The following is a 1,499-nucleotide window of genomic DNA, read 5'->3' as shown; positions in this document are numbered from 1 at the left end:
CCCTCCGGCACACGGCTCCAAAGTCTCTTCCTACAACCGGGAGAAGCCCCTGCCTCCCACCCCGGGACAGCGACTGCCCGTCAGCAGGGACGGGCCCCCTGCCCCACCACCCATCAAGCCCCCTCCTTCCCCAGTCAGTATCCGAACGGGGTCGGGGGCTCAGGGCCAGTCTCTCGCTCCCCCGCCGCCTCCTTATCGGCAACCCCCTGGTGTCCCCAACGGCCCTTCCAGCCCCATCAACGAGTCGGCCCCGGACCTCCCGCAGAGACACAACTCCTTGCACAGGAAGGCGCCAGGCCCGTTGCGGGGTCTGGCACCACCACCACCCGCTTCAGCCTCTCCGTCTCTCCAGAGCAGCTCTCCCCCTCCCCCAGCCCGAGACCCCCCCAGCCGCGGAGCAGGTAAGAGCCGTGGGCTCTGCTGGGCTCATCTTCAGCGTAAATGGGGTCAGCCGTGGTGGGTCAGGCTGTGGACACCTGCCCGCGGGGCATTTGGGGGCTGGTAGGAGATGCTGGGGAAGAATCAGCACTGGGGCACAGCCAGGCTTCTGCACGTAGGGGTTGAGCCAGGGGCAGTGGCTGGGCTGTTACCCTCGATGCGTGTCCCCAGTCCTGTCCTTTATCCACCTCCTTTCACACTGGGTGTTGGTGGTGGGTTGTGGCTGGGCAGCTCCTGCCTGTGAGGTTGGTGTGTCCTCCTGAGCGAGAGAGGTGAGAACGTGTTAGAGGCAGAGCTGCATATGCTGCAGCTGCTCCCCTGAGCTTCCTGAATGTCACTGGGGTGGTGACAAAAAGCTGCAGCAGAGCGGGGAGAAGCCTTTCCCTCAGCTCTGCAGCTGGATGCCCTTGCCCAGCCCTGGGAGCCATCCTGCCCCTCTCCAGACTGGTTCTGGTGCTGTGTTGCTCAGAGCAGAGCTGGTGATGGAGGCTCTGGCACTGCCGATGCTGGGGTTTTGGTGTCGGGCACCCTTCAGAGGGGTGGCTTGGTGAAAACTACCCACCATTTCCCCCTCGTGCACATGGAGCTGGGTATGAGCTTGTCCCTGCTGCCGGGTGCAGCGGTGGCTTTGCCCTGGTGCCCCCCCCGTGTGCTCTTGGGCTCCGTGTCCAGACCGCAGCTCCCGCCTGGTTCCCTGCCAAGCCGCTCTGTCCTTCCGGCCTTGCCAGAATCCCTCCTTCGAGCTACAGCTGGGGATCTGCTCTCTTAGTCTGTGTGTAATTAGCTTAATGCGGAGCACAAACTGCCACTGTGCATCCGTGGGAGGCTGGGCAGGAGCAAGAGGTGGGTCAGATGGGCCACCTCACCACCTCAGTGGCAGTGTGGACGTGGCTCCTCGGCCCTGGCAGGCAGCATCTTGCCTCCCTGGGGAGCTGCTGCCCTCAAACTGCTGTGTGCAGCTCCTAACTGCTCCTTGGATCCCCTCTCGTGCAGGGGTGACCTGGGTCTGGCCGTGGGCTGGGGCAGGAGCAGCCACACGGGGTGTGGGCAGCGGGCTGGGG

General features: G+C 64.6%; 1 protein-coding gene across 1 annotated transcript in view; it reads left to right on the top strand.

Annotated features, from left to right (window-relative positions):
* WIPF2 (WAS/WASL interacting protein family, member 2) overlaps nucleotides 1–1,499 on the top strand; it is a 5,473-nt gene that overhangs the window by 1,654 nt on the left and 2,320 nt on the right. Inside the window, exon 4 of the mRNA XM_010008598.1 lies at nucleotides 4–401. Coding sequence (XP_010006900.1) covers nucleotides 4–401 — 398 coding nt within the window. The remainder of the gene's footprint in view (nucleotides 1–3; nucleotides 402–1,499) is intronic.

Source organism: Chaetura pelagica, unplaced genomic scaffold, assembly GCF_000747805.2.
Source record: "Chaetura pelagica isolate M959 unplaced genomic scaffold, ChaPel_1.0 scaffold2452, whole genome shotgun sequence".
NCBI classification, from domain to species: Eukaryota; Metazoa; Chordata; class Aves; order Apodiformes; family Apodidae; genus Chaetura; species Chaetura pelagica.
Note: the sequence above shows the minus strand (reverse complement) of the source record. Positions and strands in the feature narration are given on the sequence as shown.